The 21,656-nt window shown below is 42.9% G+C and overlaps 1 protein-coding gene across 3 annotated transcripts in view; it reads right to left on the bottom strand.

Annotated features, from left to right (window-relative positions):
• The window catches only part of Tmc7 (transmembrane channel like 7), a 44,322-nt gene that overhangs the window by 2,103 nt on the left and 20,563 nt on the right, over window positions 1-21,656 (bottom strand). For 2 of the 3 annotated variants that reach the window (XM_004855803.3, XM_021237351.2), the window contains exons 5-14: window positions 19,344-19,426; window positions 16,650-16,795; window positions 13,531-13,678; window positions 12,574-12,747; window positions 11,419-11,576; window positions 8,958-9,075; window positions 8,519-8,616; window positions 6,982-7,168; window positions 4,181-4,311; window positions 1,394-1,549 (exon numbers count right to left, since the gene is read on the bottom strand). In XM_004855803.3, the coding sequence (XP_004855860.2) occupies window positions 1,394-1,549; window positions 4,181-4,311; window positions 6,982-7,168; window positions 8,519-8,616; window positions 8,958-9,075; window positions 11,419-11,576; window positions 12,574-12,747; window positions 13,531-13,678; window positions 16,650-16,795; window positions 19,344-19,426 (1,399 nt within the window). The remainder of the gene's footprint in view (window positions 1-1,393; window positions 1,550-4,180; window positions 4,312-6,981; window positions 7,169-8,518; window positions 8,617-8,957; window positions 9,076-11,418; window positions 11,577-12,573; window positions 12,748-13,530; window positions 13,679-16,649; window positions 16,796-19,343; window positions 19,427-21,656) is intronic. The other variant, XM_087209165.1, reaches the window with a different exon arrangement.

The following is a 21,656-nucleotide window of genomic DNA, read 5'->3' as shown; positions in this document are numbered from 1 at the left end:
CACAGGTCAGGTAACCAGGAAATCCTCGAATCGCTGATCTCAATAACACCCTCTGGAATGTCCTTGCAAACCACAGGCCAGTAATGACTTCCAAAGACCCGAAATCAGATCAGCTAACTGGTTTAAGGGGTGCTGGCCAAACCATAGCTGTAGTGAACTGAAGAGAATGGATCAGCTAGAACCTTGGATCTCGGGAATTCCAGCCTGCCAAGCTGCATGGCTCCCCCAAGTCATTGTATTAATCTCAGCAAGGAATCCTGCACCCTTTCACAAGTAAAAAAAAAATTTTTTTTACCTACTTTTTGAATCATAGGTGTGTTTTACTCAACAAACATCTGCCTCATAGCATAACCGTGATGATTTCATGAGATAGTATTTGTTTTTTGTTGTTGTTGTTTTTTTTGATACCAGGGATTGAACTCAGGTCCTTGTGCTTGCGCAGCAGGTGAAACCACTGAGCTAAATCCTTGGCCCTAACGAGATAGTATTTGTAAGGTACAATCAATTCCAGTTATTCACTGTTTATAAATGGTAGGGCTGAAGTTTAAATGCATGCTCTTAATCTGGTGCTCTTCTCTCTGCCTACTAATCTACTCCTTTTACAAAGAGCAACAATTTTGGAGAATCATCAATAATATTAAGAATAGGCAGGAAAGGCGTTGAAGGGAGGGGAAGGGAATGGGGAAAAAAAGAAGAATCAAAATACATTATGTACAGGCACAAATTCCCTATGATGAATATGCTTATTATATACATTAAAAGAGCACCAATAAAATTAATTTTTAAAAAGAATGGGTTTTTACAAATCAGACATGGGATGAAGTGACTTCCATATGTGATCCTTCTACTTGATGACCCTCTGGAAGAGGGGCCACTATTATGCCCACTTCTGAGAAGGGAAAATGAGGTTCAGAGTAGCTCAGTCACTTGCCACATTTAGCAGGTAACCTTGTCATCTTTTGGATCTGGAATGTCCCCTAAAGGCCCATGTGTTGAAGGCTTGGTCCCTAGCCCATGGCACTATTAGGAGGTAATGGAACCTTTTAAGAAGTGGGGTCTAGTAGAAGGATGTTATGTCATTGGTGGGAGGGAGTGGCATTGAAAGAGATATTGGGACCCTGGTCTTCTTTCTCTTTCACTTCCAAGTCACTATAAGGAGAACAGATTTCCACCACATGCTCCTAACACAACGTTTTGTGTTGCCACAGGACCAAAGCAACAGGGCCAAGCAACCATGGACTGAACCTCTGAAACTGTGACCCAAATAAACCTCTCCTCTTTTTAAGGTGATTATCTCAGGTATTTTGTGACAATGACAGAAAGCTGACTGACACACTCCATTTGCCTCAGTGGGAATTACACACTAGGGTCCAAGTAGTTCTTGGTGTCTTACCAGATGATCATGAAGAAAGGCACAGCAAACGCTTCTGACGTGATGCCATGAATCACAGACTGCAGTGAGCTGGGGAAGGTGGTCACAGTCTTGGGGATGACCTCCCAGGTAGTGTTGTAGTTGGTGAATGGCCCACAGGCTTTTGAGGAAGGGATGCTGCCAGGACATGGAACAAGGGACTCAGGGCCAGCATGCAGCACAGGATGAGGGTCCCACTTATGCACACCCAGAACATCTTGTTAACAGAGGCCTATGGGGAACCACCTGACTCCTGGGCCTTCTGGGATATTCTGGTCCAAAATACCCTAACATTTCATCAAGTCTCTAGGCCTAACTTCCAGTTTACAGGGCATTCAGGACAGAAGATCAAGTTAAATGAGATTGTTAGAAAACAATTAGGTAAGACTGGAATCCAGGGATTCTACAAAAGTGAGGGAAAATGGCCTGGATTCTTCAGAGGATCAAAGACTAAAAGAGACTAAAGAGACATAATTGCTGAAAGTTCAAAGACTGTTATTTTTAAAATAAAGCTAGAAAAGACTATTTGGGGACAACTGGAGAACTCTGAATATGGCAGGAATATGATGTTAATATTAAGTTTCTTAGTTGTGATAATGTTATTATGGAGGTGCATGAAGAGTGTCCTCTTATTGGGAGCTGCCTGCTGAAGTGTTTAGGGGTAAACACGGTGCCTACAATTTAATCTCACATAGTTCAGGGCTGGGGATGCAGCTCAGTGGTGGAGCATGTTCCTGCCATGCTCAAAGCCCTAGATTCAGTTCCCAGTACTGCAAAACACAACATACAAACAAAACTCCCAGAAAAACACACAATCAAATGGTCCATTACCCCCCCAAAAAGAAGATACTGCCAAATGTTAGTAACTGAGACATGTAGTTGAAGAGCATATGCATTTGTTGCTATTTGTTTCAACGTTTCCATACATTTTCTAAATAAAATAGCAGAGAAAATAAATTACAACAGAAAAACATTAAAAGTTAAGACTTCTAAAGGCCTGCCTAAGTTTAAGGAAATGAATGAACAACTGTGGTCCATTCATACCAAGGGGTTAGAGAACTACTGTGACAGAAAAGAGACATAAGGACATGAGGAGCTGACTGTGTCCCAAAAGGAAACTAAGTACTTGGAAAATGGAGTTAGAAAATGAGCTTCTTACACTTTTTAAAATATTGTCCCATGTGAATACATTTCTTTCTTTCTTTTTCTTTTTTTTGGTACCAGGGATTGAACTCATGACCTTGCGCTTTTGAGGCAGGCACAGTGCCACTGAGCTAAATCCCTGGCCCTGCATTTCTTAATTTAAAAATCAAAGCCAGGGCTCGGGATTTAGCTCAGTGGTTCTGCCACCTGCCTCGCAAGTGCAAAGATCCGAGTTTGATCCCCGGTACCAAAAGAAATGAATAAGGTCTAAAAATCAAAGCCAAAAGTATATTTAAAAGAATGAGAGTTTTGTATGTGCTGGCAACCTTTTTTCTTAGTTGTATCCTTCTATACTATCTGAATTTTTTATATAACAGCCAGGCAAGGTAGCACATGCCTATAATCCTAGCACTCTGGGAAGCTGAGCCAGGAGGATCATAGGTTTAAGCTTGGCCTGGGTAACTTACTGACTTGGCAAAATTCTGTCTCAAAATCAAAAAAAAAATTTTTTTAAGGGGAGAGGGGGCTGAGGATGTAGCTCAGTGTGAAGGTCCTAGGTTTATTTCTTACTACAAAAATAAATTATTATAATATAAAAAAATCAATTTGAAAAACCCACATAGAATCAAACTTTAAATTTTTTTTAAAAACTGAGGGATTTAAACATTCAAACTTGAGATTTTAACACAAAGTTTGGCAAACTGTGTACCCTATAAGCCAAATCTGGCCTACCACCTGTTTCTTATAAATAAAGTTTTATTCAAAAACAGGGCTGGGGATTTAGCTCAGTGGTTCTGCCGCTTGCCTGGCAAGCACAAGGTCCTGAGTTCTATCCCTGGTACCAAAAAAAAAAAAAAAAAAAAAACCAAACAAACAGTCATACCTCCTCCTTTATATACTGTCTTTGCTGTTCTCATGATACAGCAGAAGGAGTGGCTGCAGAATGAGCATCTTGGAAAGGTTAAATTATTTACTCTCTGGCCCTTATAGAGTTTGCTGGGTCCTTGGTGCAAGGAATTTATGCCCCAGGAAGTGGTATCCTCAAGGTTTCAACTCCCAACTTCTGATCCTTAAGTCTAGAGCATTTCTGCTCTCCCCTGAGTCCACACTCACTAGGCTCCACAGCCCTTGTGCCACATCTTCATTGTCTTCATGTCCCTAGCACCTAGCACAGTGCCTGGCACATACAAGTAAATGTTCCTCAACCGAACTGGCCAGAGTAAGGACAACTTCCTACCTCTTTCTGCTTTTTCCCTCAGTCTAAGTCTTCTACAATGACCATGTATCATTTTGATAATAAGAAATAAAGAATCAACCCAAAAGGAGACTAGAATGAAAGGTCCTCAGAAAAAGGGAATGAGGCTGGAAAGTCTCATCTGGTCCCCACTAAGACTACGACCTGCAGTCCCAAGTTCCCAAAGTGGACCAGGACACTCCAGCTCCTAGAGGGAAGCGCTGAGGGAAGGTGGGCCTGGCTAAGTCAAGAGGGACTCTGGGACCTCTGTGGGTGGGTGCAACATCAGGAGAAAAGCCAGAGAAGAATGTAACGGACCCGGACCCTTTAACACAAAAGAGGCACATGTCACAAAGCAACTAGACGTTCTAGAAAACACAAGTCATGTTTACCGGGACATGCTGATTGTCAGAGGTATAATTGCCAAGCACAGCCCGATCAGTAGCACCAGCAGGAAGAAGAAATTAGAATTGGACGCTCTGAACTGCCGTGGGGAAGGTCTGCAGGTATAAAGAAGACTCAACTAGGGAGAAAAGAAGAAAAAGGTTGAGAACTACGAGCACAGCTTGCAGCAGAGTAAATGAGCATAAGTATGCCTGACAATGGGAATGTCAATTGGTCTCATCTTTCTGGAGTATAGTCTAAGATATAGATCAAATGAATAATGTTTAATCCAGACTCCAGAAATGTATACTGGTGACATAATAAGAAAAATGGGCCGAGACACATGCAGGTAGATATCCGCTGTTGTAGCGGTTGTTTACAGGCAACAGCTGAAAGCAGTCTAAGTACCGTTGAGGGCTTCTTAAAGGTTAAAGGACACTCACACAATGGAATAGCAAACATCTCTTAAAAAGGACAAGGCAGGGCTGGGGATTTAGCTCAGTGGTTTAGCTGCCTGCTGCGCAAGCGCAAGGACCCGAGTTCAATGCCCAGTACCAAAAAAAAAAAGGACAAGTCAGTATTACTTACCCAAGTGGCACTGTGAGATGAACCTGGTAGATTTCAGAACTCTGTACACTGTGAACTCATTTAAATTTTTTAAAAAGTATTTGTTCTTTATAGGGCTTTAAATATATATACATGGTTCTATGACAATATATATCACATTAAGAGGTGTTCTGCTTGAAGTTTTTACAAGCATGCATTATTTTCCATATATGAAAAATAAATATTGCTATCAAAGGAAACAGAGACAAAGGAAATATAAGTGGAGAGGGAGAGAGGGGAAAGTAACAGCCTAAAGTTTCTCAATATTTTAAAAAGCTGCATTACTGGTTGGCATCAAGCTCTTCTGTATCCCACAGGAGCCAGAACAACTTGTGAGCTGGAGGGCTCTCGGAGCCCTGCCTGGGGGCTGCTGCAGGCTGGGCGGGAGTGAGTGTCCCGAGTGAGGCCAGTATCCACGACTCACTTCCCCCACACTGCCTTTCCCATGCTGTGTACTGGGAAATCACTGGCTGCCAGTATGTTCCGGAAAGGAGAAAATGAAGTTCCTACGAGCTCCCTCACATCAATCTGTCCTGTGATGATTCAGCCAACTGAAATTTCCAGATGAAGGCCTAAGAACATTCCAAGGCCAAAGTCTCCAGGTAGAAAGTTTCGCTCCAGTCAAGGCCCTGCTTACCAAGCTAGAGAGAAGGCTCTGGAGTGAGATCAACCTGTGTTCAACTCTCAGAGGTCGCCTGTGAGCTGCGTGGCCTGAAGCAGCCACTTAACATCTCTGAACTTCAGCTCTCTCCTTTATAAAATATGGTGCCTGTTCCAAGGCTGGGTATAAGCACCACATGATAATCTAGATAAAGCAGGACCTATCGTGTTATTATTACTGGCTCTTATTACCATTATTCTTTTTAATACTATCATTTCCGTTTTTGAACCACCAAGGCTTGACATAATAATAATAATAAATGTGGAGCTTGTTACCAAAGGCTCTCTGGAAGCAGGAAGGACATCACCGTGAGCATATCTGTATCCCTAAGTGCTTCACAATGAGCATATACTGGCTTTGCAACAAAGAAGACAGGTAAGTCCAGATGAACCAGGCATCTGCAGGCTGCTTCTCCCACACACTACTTAGTTTGGCACAACGGCTTGGCACTGGGAGCTGTTCAAGGGCCTGGAGCCTAGACAAATCACTGAGACCCAAAAATAACTGCATTGGCTCCAAAATCCAAAAGGAAAGTTACATAATAGAAAAGAGTAAATGTTTTGCCAGGTGCAGTGGTACACACCTAAAATTCTAGCTACCTAGCAGGCTGAGGCAAGAGGATCACAAGTTCAAGCCCAGTTTGAGATAATATAGTGAGACCCTATCTTCAGATAAAAAACAAAAAGGGCTCGGGGTTGGTGGTAGAGCATTGCCTATCTTGCACAAGCTCTGGATTTAATCCCCAGTACCACACAGAAAGAAAGGGAGGGAAGGATGGAAGGAAGGAAGGAGAGAAAAAGAAAAGAGAGAGAAAAAGGAGAAGAGGGAAGAAAGAAGCAAAAGTTTTGTAAAATATCAATAAAATACATGTCAGTTGAACTGAGACCCAGTTCTTAAGTTATAAAGATAAAAACATTAAAGTCACAGGAGCAAAATAATTCTTAACAAGGTCCTTAAATTAAGAAAAGAAAGCCAGGTGTGGTGGTGCATGCCTGTAATCCCAGCCCTCAGGATGCTGAGGCAGGAGGATTGCTGCAAGTTCGAGGCCAGCCTGGACTACATAGTGAGCTCAAGGATAGCCTGAACTACAGACCAAGACCCTGTCTCCAATAAAAAAAAAAAAAGAAAGAAAGAAAAAGAAAAGAAAACTTGAGCCCAGTTTGGGCAATTTAGTGGCTTAATGAGGCCCTGTTTCAAAATCGTAAAAAATTTTAAAAAATGAAAACAGAACTGGAGATGTAGCTCAGTATAAAGGCCTTAGGTTCTATCTCTTTTTTTTTTTTTTTTTGGTACCGGGGATCGAACTCGGGACCTTGCGCTTGCAAGGCAGGTGCCGGAACCACTGAGCTAAATCCTCGGCCCGGGTTCAATCTCTAGTACAAAACAAAAGGTGACCATCCATTCTGTTTTTTCCAGAATAAATATGTGTTAAATGAGGGACGTCATTTGAGGGACCTCATGGAGGTGGGAGGGGCTCTGACACATGACTGTCTCGGGAGAAGGGGGGTCCAGGGATGTGCTCCCACTCTCCCCTCTGCTTACCTCCTTCACATAAAAGATGATAATGAACTTCAAGGTCGCAATTGCCGGGAGCAGGGGTGAGAAAAAGGCTCCGATCCAGCAAATGGTTTGCCCATACACTATCCCCAGCACGTTATCTGGGATGGCAAACTCCTGTTGTCCCCAGCACTGGATCAGCTTCCAGGAGGAGCAGTAGGTCACCAGGAGCCTGAAAACAAACCAGACCATTCTTACCTGGTTACAGATGTCTGCCAAGGCTGCAGAACTTCCCCACCATGTAAGGCCATATCCAGGGAAACTGGTTAGTCCTGTTTATAGTCTTACACAGAATATAGTGGACTCTGGAATCCTTAAGACCAGGATTTGAGCCTCAGATCCACAACGTGACATCCAAATCTATAAGCTCTTTGATTTCTCTGAGCCCTGTTTTTCTCATCTGGGGAACGGGGAGGGGGGTTATAATATAACCCACTTCAGAGTGGTGATGACCATAAATGATGCCGGAGGTCTCTGTATATTGGTTTGCCACTAGGCACAAAAAGTACTGTGCATCCACACAGAATAGAGCTTGCAACCACAATGGATGTACCATGATCCCACTGAAGGCAAAGAACACGTCTAACAAGACAGTGTGTCTACTTACATGTGTACTTGTGTAGATGTGTGTGTATATAGTTTTTGTTTGTTTTGCAGTACTGGTGATTCAACCCAGGGCCTTCACAGAGCTACATCCCCAAGTTTCAGAAGTTACCTGGGCTGGGCTGGAACTTGTAATCCTCCTGCCTCAGCCTCCCGGAGTGCATTTTTATACAGTATTGAAAGATGGTATGAACTGTCCCAAAGTGTCAGCACTGCTTACCTCTGAGGAATGGCATGGGACTAGACAGTCAGGGGGCACTGTAATGAAGAGAACTCCCACCAATATCCAGACTTGTACATTTGTTTAAATTCTACAGATTTGAAAATTTTAAATAGCACCTATTCATATCACATATGTGTATTTTTTGTTTCTTTTTTGATGTTTGTTTTTAACATTAATAATATTAAATCCAGGCCTATGCCTGGATTATCTGCATGTGTGCGTAAAAACAGTCAAGGAGATGGGAGAATATCTAAACAACACAGTCACGACAGTCGAGATGGGAACAGTCAGTGTGTTGTTGAGTTGTGCACCATGGAATGTTCTTAGTGCTTTTATCTGTAGTAGCTCATTTAATTCTCACAAAGCTGCAAGATGGGTCATACGAGCATGAGCTACGCAGCTTGCCTAAGGTCACAGGACTAGCGAGGGGCAGTGCTGGGGCTTGAACCCAGACCAGGAAACAGCCTCCACTGCAGCCTGGTGGTCCACACCGACAGGGCATGGCTGTGCAGATGGCAGCTTCATGGGAAGCAGCACCGTTCTGCTCGTCATACCATCTTCAGAGGGGGCGTCAGTGGCTCGCTGGTTAGCGTGCTTTCCTGGGGCCTGAGGAATCCCCTAGCACTTGCTGGGGGTGGCAGTGATAGGAGCCCCCAGTCGGGAGCTGGGAAGTGAGAGGGAGAACCCTATACTTACTTTCTGGGGAAATCCACAAAGAGCGTCACAGCCAAGATGATGATGAAGTCGAAGATCATCAGCTTGTACATTTCCTGCCCAACCTGGGTCTCCCAGCACTGAAACCAAAGAGGGTGAGAGGCAACAAGACCCTTCCTTTTGGGCAAAGGAAGCCAGGCTCCTAGATCCCTTCCTATGCCCTTGCCATCTCTGCATCTGCTGCCTGAGCTCCAGCACAGACCAGCATTCAGGCTGAGGCCCACCTCCTAGCTAGAGCTAGAAAGAGCTCCCAGTGGGCCGGGGATTTAGCTCAGTGGTTCTGGTGCCTGCCTCGTAAGTGCAAGGTCCCGAGTTCGATCGTCGGTACCAAAAAAAAAAAGAAAGAGGTGCCAGTGAGAATCCCACGCTGTCTTGACCACGACACTGTCACCAGATGCGCCCCTCCACCCCAGCGGCTTACCGGGTAGAGCTTCTGGTTGTAGCCACAGAGTTCACATGTGTTGTCATCACAGGATGTGATCTCGGAGCCCAACGTGAATACCAGCACACAGATGGTGGCCAGCCGCATAAATACGCACCTTCAGGGAAGAGAGGAAAAGGGAGAAGGAGAGGAAGCTGTCAGTGCTGGCCAGCCCCTCCCAGCACCTAGAGCTTCCGTTAAGGACGATGAGACAGTCCTGGAGACAATGGTGGTGATGGTTGCATATCAGTGATAATGACCTCAATGCCACTGAAATGCACTTCCAAATGATTAAATTGCCAGGTGTGGTGAGGCACACCTGTAATCCCAGCACTCAGGAGGCTGAGGCAGGAGGACTGCACAAGTTCAAGTCCAGCCTGAACTACACAGGAAGACACTGTCTCAAAACAACAACAACAACAAAGATTAAAATAATAATTTTAGGTTACGTATCAAAATTTATGGTGAATGTTTACATTTTTAAAATTTTATAAAAGACATCACCATTAATCCTTCTCAAAATAGCCCTCCCCCCATTTTGAACACACTTATCCCATCATTCTTGCAACTTTCTGAAGCAGTTTTGGAAGTCTTTCCTCTTTCATCAATGTCTTTACGAAGTATGACCAAAAATACTGTGAACACTGCTGCCATGTGCCATCCAATAGAAAGGCAGCCTTGTAAAGACTTCAGTGTGTCCTCATCCACCTTATTCATCACAGTGTATGGCCTGGTGCAACTTCTGGCTCTTCCCCAGTCAAAAGTGACCATAACAGGTAAACATTTTGAATCTATTCAAGACACTGAGATAGCCACGACAGAGCAACTGAGGACACTCACAAACGAGGACTTCCGGAGGGGGGAACAATGGGATCAGTGTATTTGAAGCAGGGGAGTACTATGAGGGAGCAATGATCATGTGTCATGTACTGTGATAAACTGTTTAAACTTTCACCATCGTCTTCAATTACACTTCATGTTTTAGTTTTTTTGAAAGCAGAAAGGATCAGAAAGCTGGGATTCTTAATGCTGTGACAATGCAATCTGCGCACTTTTCTCCTTCCTACGCACACACCACCTGACACAGTGTGCCTCCTGACGGGGGGACAACAGGTGGGAACACAGCGCACTACTGACGAGGTTTCCACAGCAAAAAACTGAAATGGAACCTAACCAGAACTCTGAATCCACATGGTAGTTTACAGTGACTGTGGCTACAGATAAAACAAACACACCATGAACAAACAACAGACTGAGTCCAGAATAGGGGACATGCTACAGAACAAAGGACCCAGTTACTGCTACAGTGACCTAACAAAAGGGAAAGAAGGAATTCTTTAAAAAACAAACGGAGGGAGGAGGTGGGAGGGAGGTGAGGAAACGGGATGAAAGAAGAATGCAGATGTGTTATATCCACATGCCAGCTCCCCTGGAGGAATGCAACCATTAGGTACTGCCAATGTGCATTAATAAGTAAAAAGGGAAAACAGGACAGCCTGTAGATGATAAAGTAAATGCAATATGCTAAAGAAAAACCCAGAATTTTAACATGGAAAAAGAAAGAATAAAAGGGGCTTTTGTAACACACCAATGCAGCATGTGGACCTCATGTGGATCCCAATTTGAACAAGCCATCTGCCACTCTATCAGGGAGACTGACGCCACCTCAGGAGGTGTCATATGTTCATGTTAAAACAAGTCCTCGTTACCTGGAAAGAGGGTGACGGGAGAAATGACATGTTGTCTGGGATTTGCTTAAAATAATCTAGCAGAAGTGAGAGGAATGGATGAAACAAGATGGGCAAGCCAGATACGGTGGTTCACACCTGGCAGGCTGAGGCAGGAGGATGGCAAGTTTGAGCCCAGCCCGGGCAACTTAGTGACTTAGCAAGACCGTTTTAAAATTTAAAAAAAAATTTAACAAGCTATGGTGCAGCTCAGTGCCAAGGCCCTGTATTCAATCCCTATTATCAAAGGGGGGGGGGGGTTATGTTTGGAATGGTTGAAATCAAATGATGAACACGTGAAGATTCACCAGATCATTCATTCTGTTTGAACATTTCTGAAACACAAAGTTTTTTGGTTTTTTTGTATCTCAGGTGGAAACACAATCTCAGGTACTGGAGAAGCACAGTGAAAATTCTCCCATTCCACATAGCCCACTCCTGGCCCTCTTCACTCATTTGTATGAACTCACTGGGCTCCACCTTACACCTGTCAATTCTGACATCTTCACAGCAACACCTCCTCCTAGAATCCAACCCTAGCCTTAGCTACTACAGGAACTAAAAGTGTGACATGCACGAGAGGACTCTGAAGTCAAAGAGATTACACTGCATGTACAAATTCTGATTCCTTCTCCAATGGTGAAGGAGGAGTCTCAACCGAGCAGGAAAATGCGCACAACTGATTAGCAATGACTTGGGCCATGGGCAGGTGGTGATCTGCAGTTAGGCCTCACCTAAGAATTGTCAGCCGGATCTCAAAGCCTGGCGAGTAATCCTCATAGTGGATGATCTTGGCAAAGATGATCGGGGTGATAAAATTGGCCAATGTGATCACAATGGACGGGAGGTACAGTATCAACAGGTTCTCTCCAAAAACCATCTTGTCAATTTCCTAGGGAAATGGCAACACAAACTGAACTGAAAAAAGAATTCAACAATGCATATTTGGCAAACAAAATATGTTTGTCATTCAACATAGCCTATAAACATAAAGCCATTTCCTTCCTTACATGAGCAAACAGATACCTAGAATCTTGCTGAAAGAAAAATGAACTCTTAAGGCAAAGCATTAAAAAAAATCCCACACATTCCCATGTATGAATGAGAAAATTACTTTCAAGGATGTACTGGTGATGATTTGTAATAGCTTTTCTCTCCTTCTTTCAAAGTAACAGGTCACGCAGCTATGATATAGCTAGGATAAAAAAATTTCTTAGGGGCCGGGGATTTAGCTCAGTGGTTTCGCCACCTGCTGCACAAGCATAAGGATGGGTACCAAAAAAAAAAAAAAAAGTCTTAGCCTTCTTGTAGGAAGGTAGAGTCGTGTAACTAAATTCTGGCCAAGGGGAGATGAGTAGAAGTTTTAAGTACAGGTCATGTTCTTTAAAGGGAGGAGAGGTGTTCTACTCAAACCTTTCATCTTCCCTTTGGCTAGAATGTAGATGTGGCAGTGAGCTATTTTGTACCACACAGAGAAGAGCCACACCCTATGAGTGGCAGAGCCACAAGACAGATGGAACCTGGGCCCTGATGATTAAATTCATGAAACAAACCCACTAGATTAACTTGGATTTTTAAAATCACTGCTATTTTAGGTAAACTAAGACATTGGCTAGAAAGTAGAGGAGTCAGGGATAAAAATGCAGTCTAGCCTCAATTTGAATATTGTACATTCCAGTAAGAATACATATTTCAAAAGCTTTCTAAAATTTCTCTTAAAAGTGGAAATTTGATCACCTCTGATTTTTAGTTCTGTCATATCAGTCAAACTTATACCCCCACATATATTCAAAAATGATGACAATATCTATTATCACTCTATTTTACAATACATTTAACATAACAACCAACCAGAGTCCAAGTTGAATTTGCTGTCAAGGCATACTTACTTTTTTCATGTGTCCTTGTGAGAAGGTGGTTGCTAAATAGATTGCATAAAAGCATGCAGCTAAAACAGCTAAAACAATGCAGTTCAAAAACAGTCTCAGAGAATAAATCCGTATTGTTTCCTCTGAGGTCCTTTGTGCTATTTTCTGCCGTATTCTCTCTTCTTCCAGATCTGCCTGAGGATCAAAGAAAATACATTTGTGAGCACTGAAATGGAGTTTTGAGGGATAAAACCTATGCTACCCTCCGCATCCATCTTTAAGACCTCCTTTAAATATTCCTGTCACCCAAGACACCTTCCCACACTAAGCCCAACAGTTTTTATGTCTACTAAGGGCACTAAAGCATTGATTTATTCATACAAATAGATAGTTTCTTGAAACAGCATGTAAGGAGATGTTATTTTTTAACCCCAGCTGGTAGTCTCTGCTTTTTCATGGGGAGATATGATCTGTTCATATTCAGTGCAAGAAACAGCACATTTATTTGATTCCGCCCCCTCTTACCTTATTAAGCTTTCCATTTACTTGTTCCTGTCCCCTTCTTCCTTTTTTTCGGGGGGGGGGGTGCTGACCAAGATGCTACTTATTACTCCTTTCCTCCTTATTAATTTAGAGATTTTCTTGTACTTTTTTATGTTCTTTCCACTTTATCGTATAATAGCATTCCCTCTTTAGTCCAATTTCTCCAGTACAAGCAATGTCTATGACAGTTCTTATCAAGTGAGAACATGACAGTGCAAGACAGAACCAGGTGGAGAAAAGACACTATCTTCTCCCATCCACCTGTGTCCCCACCTTGGGTTCAAGGTCATCAACTCAAATAAACCCCACAAAGGTCTTAAAAACAACATAGGAGATGCTTGCTGAGCACAAGCAAGCCTGCACAAGCTGTGTACCTGGCTTCCCGAAGCATGACCCGGCTGGGAGAACCCCACAGGAAAACCCAGCTGCACTCACTCGGAGCTCGTACCGCAAGCTGCTGTGCTTCAGGTCAGCCATGCTGCGGCTGGTAATGCAGAAGTCCCAGCCAGCAAAGATCTTGTTGCAGTAACTCTGGAAGTGCTCCTCACTCCGAATCAGGTTGACTTTAAACCCTTCCACTGACCTGGCCCCAAAACACAAGAATCCTTCTGGTATCAGCAACAGCAAAATACACCTCCATGACCTGGCTTCATCTAAAATCTGAGACGATGCTCAGATGTATGTATGGCACATTCTGGCATGATCAAATTTTGGACCATTCTATGTATGTGGCAGTTAGCCAGGTATCTCATTGTTGAAAATCACTTCTGTTTATCTAATCATTTCTATCCTAACTGGAATAAAACCAAGACTATTTTAATATAAAGTGAGATACCACATGATCTAGCTCTGTCCAATCTCCTCCCATATAGCCACTCTGCTATAACTGTAAAAGCTTCCACGCCTTTCCATAAACCTACAAATCCCTGCTTCTGCCTTAGGGGCTTTGTACTTGACTGTTTTCACTACTCTCTCCAGGTACGGTTCTCCCCCTGACTCTCCTCATGGCTGGCTCCTTGCCTTCTGCTACAGGAGTCTCCCCTCAAAAGCCCATGGGTTGAAGGCTTGGTCCCCAGCCAAGGCACGTTGGAATGTGATGGACACTTAAAAAGGTGGGGCCTAGTAGAAGGAAGTTAGGTCAATGGGGGCATGCTCTTGAAAGGGATATTGAGGATCTGGCCTCTTCCTCTTGTTCTCTGTTTCCTGGCTGCCATGAGGCAAGCAGTGCCTCTGCCATGCACTCCTACCATGATTTACTATACTGCCACAGCCCCAGAGTCACAGGGCCCAGGGACCATGAACTGAAACCTCTAACAACATAAGCCCAATAAACCTTTCCTCTTTTTAAGTAAACTATCTTATGTATTTTGTCACAGTAACAGAATTAATACACCATCCTTCAGATTTCAGCTCCAGGATCTCTAGGATTCCTCATCTCCCCATCTAAAGTTGTAACCCCTACTTCAAATCAGTCCCTTTACTTTGACAGTGATGAACCTACTCTGAAATCATCTCATTTATCCATTTATTGCTTCGAGCCTCTCACTCTGACTATAGTATAAATTCCTTGAGGCTGACAGGTTCCCACCTTGGTTATCTTGCCACTTTTATATGCACAATGCCTGGAACACACTTTGCTCAACCAGTGGATAAATGCATGAATAAATGACTGAAATAGTAAATGAAACAAACGTTTAGTGAGCACCTGTTCAGGCAAGATGCAACTCCTGCATATTTCACAATTTTTATCCAATCAACTGCATTCATGGAAAATACACCCTGGCATTGATGATATAAAAACATCAAATGTCACACCCGGGCCTCTAGATGAAACAGGTTATTTTTGGAATTTGCTAGGGAGGGATGAGGACAGTAGAAGGGAAAGGAATACTGTGATCCACCTATTCTGTCAGAGGATCACAGCAAATAATGTACATCAAAACCACTTGAGATGCTTTCCAAAAAGTGTACATTCCTAAATGATTTCACACCCTAAGCTGTTTAATTCAGTCAGTCTCATGTGGGGTACAGAAATACAAGTTTTACTATGTTTGGGTCATCTTACTTTGTGTGATAGTTGTTCATCAATGTTATTAAAGGAACTAATGTTTCTGTCTGTATTAACTTTCCATTGCTCTGACAACATCCCTGAGATAATCAATTTAAAAGGAGGAAAGATTTATTGAGGCCCAGGGCCTGAAATTTACACCCCCCCCCCCCTTGCTTTGGATCTGGGGTGAGGTAGACTATGATGAGGAAAGCTGCTCACCTCATGGCAGCCAGCAAGCAGAAAGAGAGAGGGTCAGGAACATATTCCCTTCAGGACACATCCCCACTAGGCCCCACCTCCCAACAGTGCTACAGGCTGGTGACCGAGCCTTTAGCACATGGCCTTTGGGGTACATTTCAGGTCCAAACCATAAATCTCTCTTTTTCTTGGAAACTGCCCTCTCTCACCAAACTACTTGGAAAATTCCAGGTTGTCCTATGACCCTAACCCCCTGGCTATAGATGATGAGCCCGAGGACTGGGCACTCAAATCAACAGGGCTTATCACAGACAGTCTGCTGCCCATGGCCACCGCTGAAGGGCCCAGACTGGGCCCCTGAATGAACAAGTCTCTTCAAAGCATTTCTGTACCTGTCACCCAGGGAGTCATGGGTTGATGGCAACTTCTCAAGATGCCTTATTTCTCACCACTTAAGAAAGCTGCCAGCACACTAGAAACTCAAAGATATAGGAGCCCTTGCTTTTGCTATTATTCCTAACCCATAGCTATTTCTCTGTCCTTCTGTAACTGATTTTCCTCCTTTCCTTTGTTCCATGCTCCACTCAGTTCCCCTTTGTTGCAGTTACCAAGAGTTGATTTTCTGCCACTTGCAATCCAATGGATAACTAATTAACATACACACCGAAGCAAAGATAAGGGTGTTAGACAAAATGGCCGCGGGAAGGTCTGTTACTCAAAATGGCCCCCGCTTTTTGGAAACAGGTCATTTCCTCTCTGAGAAAGCAGAACTGAACACGCCACCCCACCTCACTATTCATCCACCAATAGTTTAAACTCCATTACCTGCCCCAGGAATACAATCAATCCTCAACCCCCATGATGCTCTCCCACCACACAACCCTTTATAAACCTCACCCAGTTAGTCAGTCTCTCTCTCTCTCTCTCTCTCTCTCTCTCTCTCTCTCTCTCTCTCTCTCTCTCCATTGTTTGAGACAGCCCAGCAGCTCCTGCCCCCAATAAAGCCCTGCCTCGGGTGCTCCTGTTTCAGCTCAATTTCTTTCAAAGGGGTGCTGAGGAAGGGTGTGGAATTGCCAGACATGTTCAACAACAATTGACTGAAGAACTCCAGGGGCTACTCCAGCTCCCAACCCTGACTTCAGTACCCTCCAGGTCTTTTCAGTTGCCAATGCACTCAATAAACCTTTTCCTCACTAAGCCCACCCAGGCTTATCCTTTGGGCAATGGTTTCAGACCCAACACAGTTCCAAGAGACTCGAGGCATCAGGAGTAAGTCAAGGAGTACGCAATGACAAGATACACTTACCTTTTCACTATCCAAAGGAGGCTCAGGACCAGATAGGCAATTGTGCTTATCAAATAAGCCAGGGGTAGATCATAGGTGAAGTTCTGAAATTTTATGCCATCAATGGTGTAATGTCCATAAAAGAGACTGGTCTCCTCCAGGAAGCCCTGAAACAAATCATGGGCATGAACTTAGTGAGGTCAGCTCAGTGCAGGTAACTAGAAGAGTAGTTTCTGCCTCAAGAAACTCACATAGCAATAACTCTATTCATCACTGTATCCCTAGATACCAGAATAGCCCCAGAGAAACGGGCTATACCTGAGCATTAAAATACTCAGGTGAATCATCCAAAATTGAAATTAGGGAAATAGTTCCATGTGCCATCACATCAAAAATAATAAGACTTGGGAATAAATTTAACACAAGAAGTGTAAATCTTATACTTGGAAAACTAACAGGAAAATATCCCATGTCCATGGATAAGGAGCTCCGTGGCCACACTCCCCACAAGGACCTACAGATTCAGCACAGTCCTTACCATCCCAGCTGGCTTCTTTGTAGAAACTGAAAAGCTGATCTTAAAGTCTCTTGGAATTTCAAGGGGCCCAGAATAGCCAAAATGACTGTATAAAAGAACAAAGTTGGACGACTCACATGTTCCAAAGTCAAAATTTACTATAAAAGCAACAGTAATCAAGACAATGTATTCGCAAAATAATAGACATATACAAAGATGGTATAGAACTGAGAGTCCAGAAATGAACCAATGTATCATCTATGGTCAGTTAATATTTAATATAGGGAAAGAATACTGTTTTCAATAAATCATATTCAGACAACCAGATGGCCACATGCAAAAGAATGAGTTGAACTTCAGCCTCACAACATATATAAATATTAGCTTAAAATGGATCAAAGACTTACATATATAACCCAAAACAATAAAATGCTTAGAAGAAAAGAAGGCTAAATCTTCAAAATCTGAACAAAATGTGGAATACACATAGAATCAAATATAACTCAGACTTAAAAAGGAAGGGATTCTGGTCACACATTATAGCATGAATAAAAACCCCATCTGCTTTCAGTGAGACCTTGGGTGAGCCACTGACTTTTGCATAACTTCCATTTTCTTATTTGCACACCAACAATTCCTCTGAGTTGTTCTGAAGAAAATATGAGCTTAGAGATATAAAAATACTTTTTCAAAATCAAATGCAGTGGACAAATTCAAGGCTTTCTACTTATCTATCAGAAAAATCTAAGTTCAATAGCATGCTATGTTATATTAGTAACTTTCAGAAATGTAGTCTTATATACAGGTTGAATACCACTTATGTGAAATCGAGACCAGAAAAATTTCCGAATTCAGAGTTTTTCAGAATTCGAAATATTTGCATAGACTTCACCAGTCAAGCAGCCCTAATGTGAAAATCCAAAATGCTCCCAAATCAGATTCTAGATTTTCAGATTAGATATGCCCAGTGTTCACATGTATGTATGAAATAGCTAGAGTGGTAGTTCTCAACCAGGGGCACTTTTATCCCCCGGGGAACATTTGGCACTGTCTGAAGACATTTTTCGAAGTCTTAACTGGGGGGCCTACTACTGGCATCCAGACTGTAGGGACCAGGGATGCTGCTCAGCCTCCTGGAATGCAGAGGACAGCACCCACCATAAACAATGCCCTGGACCACAATATAATAGTGCTCAAGTTGGTAAATTTTTATGGGACTGTAGTGACGGTAGGTTTTCGTAACTGTAATCTATTATTTTCTGGGGGAAAAAAAGAGGATTAAAAAACACACAGAGAGGCAGGCACCCATTGTAATCCCAGAACTCTGGAAGGATCACAAATTTGATTCCAGCCTAGTCAATTTAGCAACTTAACAAGACCCTGTCTCAAAATAAATAAAAGGATTGGGAATATAGTTCAGTGCAAATGCCAAGTTCCATCCCCAGAATGGAAAAAAAAAAAAGTGCACACACACAGAACTATTTTTATTTTTATTTTTATTTTTTTGGTACCGGGGATCAAACTCAGGACCTTGCACTTTCAAGGCAGGTGCAGCACTGCTGAGCTAAATCCCCAGCCTACACAGAACTATTTTTAGATGAAGATTAAAAAACCATTTAGAATAACTGTAAGAATAACAATTATTCCACTTTGAAGCAGAGGGTGTTAACCTGAGATTAGCAGATCTGGGAAGGATTTCAAGGAACCTGTATATGTCTAGGTACATGTGTGGTGTGCACATGAGCACGGGCATACATATGTGAGCACGTGTACGATGACTCTGTGCATCACGGGGGTCTCCATGTGTAATCTCTGCCTAGAGGAGCCAGTCTTCATCCATGTGGCCTAGGGTTTTCAGTAAGAGAGAGAAGGACACTAATTCTGTCCTAGCTCATCCTCACTGACACTTCTTTCTGTGGGACCCTCGGTATTGTGTTGCACGCCAATATGCAGTTGGCAGGGACCAGGCAAAGCCCCATGGCGGAAGGCGGCAAAGCCTGTTTCCTGCACATGCCTGTGGGAGGAGAGGGGCAGCCTTCTCCTTGCTGATGAGTAAGCGCCAATCTTTTTGGTTTTCCTGGTTCGCATGTCAGCACTTGCGTTTAGCTCTCACTGCAGACACTCATGGCACTGATCTTTAAACGAACCAACTTTCAGTATTTTGCAGGTCCAAACAAAGAATTAGATTAAATACTTACACTGCCAGAAAGCAGGTCTATGATATAACTGTAAAAGTAGATGAGTCCAGAAGTGCTTACTGGATGTATTGTACATTGCATATCTGCAAGAAACACAGTAAGACATCTGTTGGAAACAGTCTAATAGTTTCTGTAACTTGTCTCACAGTTTTGTATATAGGCATACAACTATATTCATTTAAATATGTCTCATATATTTGCATATTTGTACATGGAAGTGTCTGTGTATTTGTGATTTTCTATTTTTCTATTTCTAAGCCCCAGTGTGTTTAAGTACCGAGGTATTTCCTTCACTATTCTCCCTGAGCACTTGGGGATATGTATCCTCTCTGTACATTTTGTGGGTGGGGCCTTATTTTTGGCTTGTATATGTGCCTTAGGGTTCATGTTTGCATACGATTTGAGGTCTGTGATTGTTGTACTAATTGTTATTGTCCCATTTTTAAATTTTTTATTTTGAGACGAGATCTTGTGAAGTTTCTAAGTTGCCCAAGCTGGGCTCAAATTGTGATCCACTTGCCTCAGCCTCCCAGAATGCTGGAATTACAAGCATGCACTACACACCTGGCTTATTATCCCACTTTTAATATAGATGGATCTCTACATGTGTGCAAATAACCACTGAATTTCATTTAGAAATACATGTTTACATATGTATAACTATTTAAAAAAATTTAAACACTAACTTTAGTGATGCTACTTTAATCTTGGATTACTGACTTTTGATCTTTATCAGTCAGCTACTACTGTGCAACAAACAATCTCCAAGCCTCAGGGACTGAAAAGACCAGACGCTATTTTCTCACTCCTGGGCCTGAAGCTTGATCAGTCTGAGCCATGAGAGAGCCTGGGATTCCAACTGGACGCAGGTCTGTCCCACACGGTCTCAGTCTGGTCTAGGCTGCATGGGCAGTGGTCACCTAGGCCACACTCTTCTCATGGCGGACACAGGGGCACAACAGATGAGCCAATCACAAACAGGCATTTCACACAAACACTTCACCGGACAAAACAAGCCACATAGCCAAGCTCAATGTCAATGGGACAGGAAGTATCCTCCGTCCACAGTGGGAGTCACTGTAAAGTCACAATTCCAGGGAATTGATAAAGTGAGTAAAATAACCTAACCTATTCCCCTCCTTTGGGCTTTTATTTCCCTATTTAAATAAAGCATTGAAGCCAGCTGTGGTGGTGCACACCTGTAATGCCAGCACTTGGGAGGCTGAGGTAGGAGGATCACCAGGAGTTTGAGGCCAGCCTGGGCTACATAGTGAGTTCAAAGCCAGTCTGAACTACATAGCGAGACCCTGTCTCCAAAATAAATTAAAAAATAAATAGATAGACAGACAGTTGAATCAGTTGCCCCAAGGCAAATTCTAGTTCTGCTATTTTATAATTCTATTCGTTTATTTATTCAACAAACATTTCTTTGTCACTATGTACCAGATAGATGTTGGGAATTAAAAAGCGAATGAGTCATTTCTTGTCCTTGAAAAGCAAGTGACATCAAGTGGCAGATGAAGGACAGTGTCACTTAAGTTTATATAAAGTGTTCAAATGGTTGCACATTTGTAGTGTAATGATGTAGTAAAGCAGTAATGCAGACAAAGCAGAGAGAGACAACCGTTCTCATCTGAGAGCAACCAGGAAGATGGACTGAGATCCCTGCCACCCTTCCTCTTACTCTGCTGCAGCCTAGAGGTCAGTAGACGATGAAGCATGGGCCAAATCTGGTGAACTCCTAGCCTGGGATTCAGAGGTACTCAACAGATGTCTGTAGAATGACTGAAACTCTTCCTGGCTAGCAAAGAGGATCCCCAAAACACCTGACCTGTGTTGAGAATTCAGTAAGAAAACACATCCAGCACTTGCCATAGTATCCAGCATGTGACTGGTGTTGAATAAGTAGCTTTGAACTTCATCCTTGTCAGTGAAAAAAACCTCAAAATGAAGTTACAGGGTAGACTGTTATGTTTGCTCCTCCCAAATGAATGAACACAAGAGTGGCCAAGTATCTTGCTTTGGCTAACAAGATGTGGCAGAAATAGGGCTGTGTGTCACCTCTAGGCAGAAGGGTCAGAAGGCAGCACACACTGGCCATGGTTCTTTTTTGTGCAGGTCACAATGACTATCAAGAGTCCAGCTAGCGGCTGCCCCACAAGCTTTGGCTCCAGAGTGAAGACCACTAGCTCATGATGAATATGGACCGGGAGTAACAAATAAACCTTTGCAGTTATTAGACACTGAGGGTTGTGGGATCATTCATTTCTGCAGCATAACCTAGCTCATCCTGACTAATACAGTAACCTGACA

This window comes from Heterocephalus glaber, unplaced genomic scaffold (genome assembly GCF_053883595.1).
Source record: "Heterocephalus glaber isolate CG9 unplaced genomic scaffold, H.glaber_assembly_v1.0 deba00000943, whole genome shotgun sequence".
Taxonomy (NCBI): domain Eukaryota; kingdom Metazoa; phylum Chordata; class Mammalia; order Rodentia; family Bathyergidae; genus Heterocephalus; species Heterocephalus glaber.
Note: the sequence above shows the minus strand (reverse complement) of the source record. Positions and strands in the feature narration are given on the sequence as shown.